This window comes from Hipposideros armiger, unplaced genomic scaffold, assembly GCF_001890085.2.
Source record: "Hipposideros armiger isolate ML-2016 unplaced genomic scaffold, ASM189008v1 scaffold_18, whole genome shotgun sequence".
NCBI classification, from domain to species: Eukaryota; Metazoa; Chordata; class Mammalia; order Chiroptera; family Hipposideridae; genus Hipposideros; species Hipposideros armiger.
This window is the reverse complement of record NW_017731368.1, coordinates 4,218,421-4,219,982: the sequence shown is the minus strand read 5'-3', so window position 1 is coordinate 4,219,982 and position 1,562 is coordinate 4,218,421. Positions and strand designations below refer to the sequence as shown.

Below are 1,562 nucleotides of genomic sequence, written 5' to 3'. Positions count from 1 at the left end.
CTTGAAAATCTACAAGTATTTTCATGCAGTCATTTCATTTAATCTTTCCAACAACACTTTGAGGCAGATGCGTAAACTGATGCTGAGAACGAGTAAGTGACTTGCCTGGGCTCACAGAATTCGCTGAAAAGCAGAACTGAGATTCAAATCCAGGCCTCCCAAATCTGAAGCCTAGCGCCCTTTCCACTTGTGGAAAGTGGTTTGTACCTGCTGAATTGGCTTGATTTTCTTATCACTTAATTAAAAGGAGCCGTTTTCTCAAGTTGGGTTTACAAGTAGCATTGCTCTGCCTACCTATTTTCGTGGAGGGCGGGTCTCTCTGTCCATCAGCCCGTAAGGTCTATATTGCTCTTTCCTTCATGCTTTGAATCCCTACCCCACCAGTTTTCTTTTCCTGTTATCTCTTCTCAGAGAGCCTTTTCACAAGCTGCTAGCCCAAGGCCTTATCAAGGGGCAGACATTCCGCCTACCATCTGGTCAGTACCTACAGAGAGAGGAAATAGATCTCACAGGTAAGAATGGCCCATCTGGTCCCACCCAGGTATGTGCACAGAACTGAGACCAGGCCTGAGCGCCGCTGGCAAAACATGCGTGTGCCCGGTAAGGCCGGGTGGAGAATCCCGGAGAGGGACCTGTTGGCCTCTTGGCCCGTGAGCCTCAGCTTGCTCTGGGCTGGCGCCCCCTGAAGCTGGGGGCCAGCTCCTNTATGTTTGAGGACCTCTGTGTTTCCTCGTCCATGAGATCCCCGTTTGTGTCCTTTGCCCTTGTTTCTTCTGGGTCATCTTTTATTGATGGTTGGAATTCTTTAATTATTGTGGATGTTAATGCTTTTTTAGCAACATGTATTGCAAATATGTTTTTTTCCCAGTTCTTAGCTTGTCTCATTTGTATGATGTCTTGTGATGAACAGAAACTCTTAATTTAATGTAGTAAATTTTAATAATCTATTATTGCTTTTTAGTGTCTCATCGCATAATGGAACAGCCCATCCATTTCCCCACTGATCTGTGGTGCCCTGTCCATCATAAATCAAGCTTTCATATGTATGCAGGGGCCTATTTATAGCTTTATCCCCACCATTTGTCTATTTGTTTTTTGCAGTGCTAGTTATCTACTGGCTTTGTTATTTTAATTTTACAAGTCTTAATATCCAGTAAGGGAAGTCCTCCTACTTTGTTCTTTTTCTCTGGAGTGTCTCCGCTATGATTGGACCTTTGTTCTTTCATGTAAATTTCAGATTCAGCCTGTCAAATTCCACAGAAATATCTATTGGAGTTTAATTGGAATTGCATTGAATCTACATATTTGCTAATATCTTTTCTCCCTCTTCTTGCTTTTCTGAATCTGAAATCATTTCCCTTTTATTTGAAACATAACTTTAGAATATCTCTTATGTTCTTTAGTGAAGGTCCATCTATTTGTTCTTATTTGTCTAAAATACACGTATTTCAACCTCATTTCTTAGAGTTTGTGGGCTCAATGACACATTTAAAACAGTGTAGTTTTTTATATCGTATCTGTCTTTTCCATTTGTTTTGCATCAGGACAATAATTCAGGCTTG

General features: G+C 41.4%; 1 protein-coding gene across 1 annotated transcript in view; it reads left to right on the top strand.

The window, feature by feature from the left end:
• LARS2 (leucyl-tRNA synthetase 2, mitochondrial) overlaps positions 1-1,562 on the top strand; it is a 133,693-nt gene that overhangs the window by 93,811 nt on the left and 38,320 nt on the right. Inside the window, exon 13 of the mRNA XM_019630964.1 lies at positions 339-512. Within this exon, the coding sequence (XP_019486509.1) occupies positions 339-512 (174 nt within the window). The remainder of the gene's footprint in view (positions 1-338; positions 513-1,562) is intronic.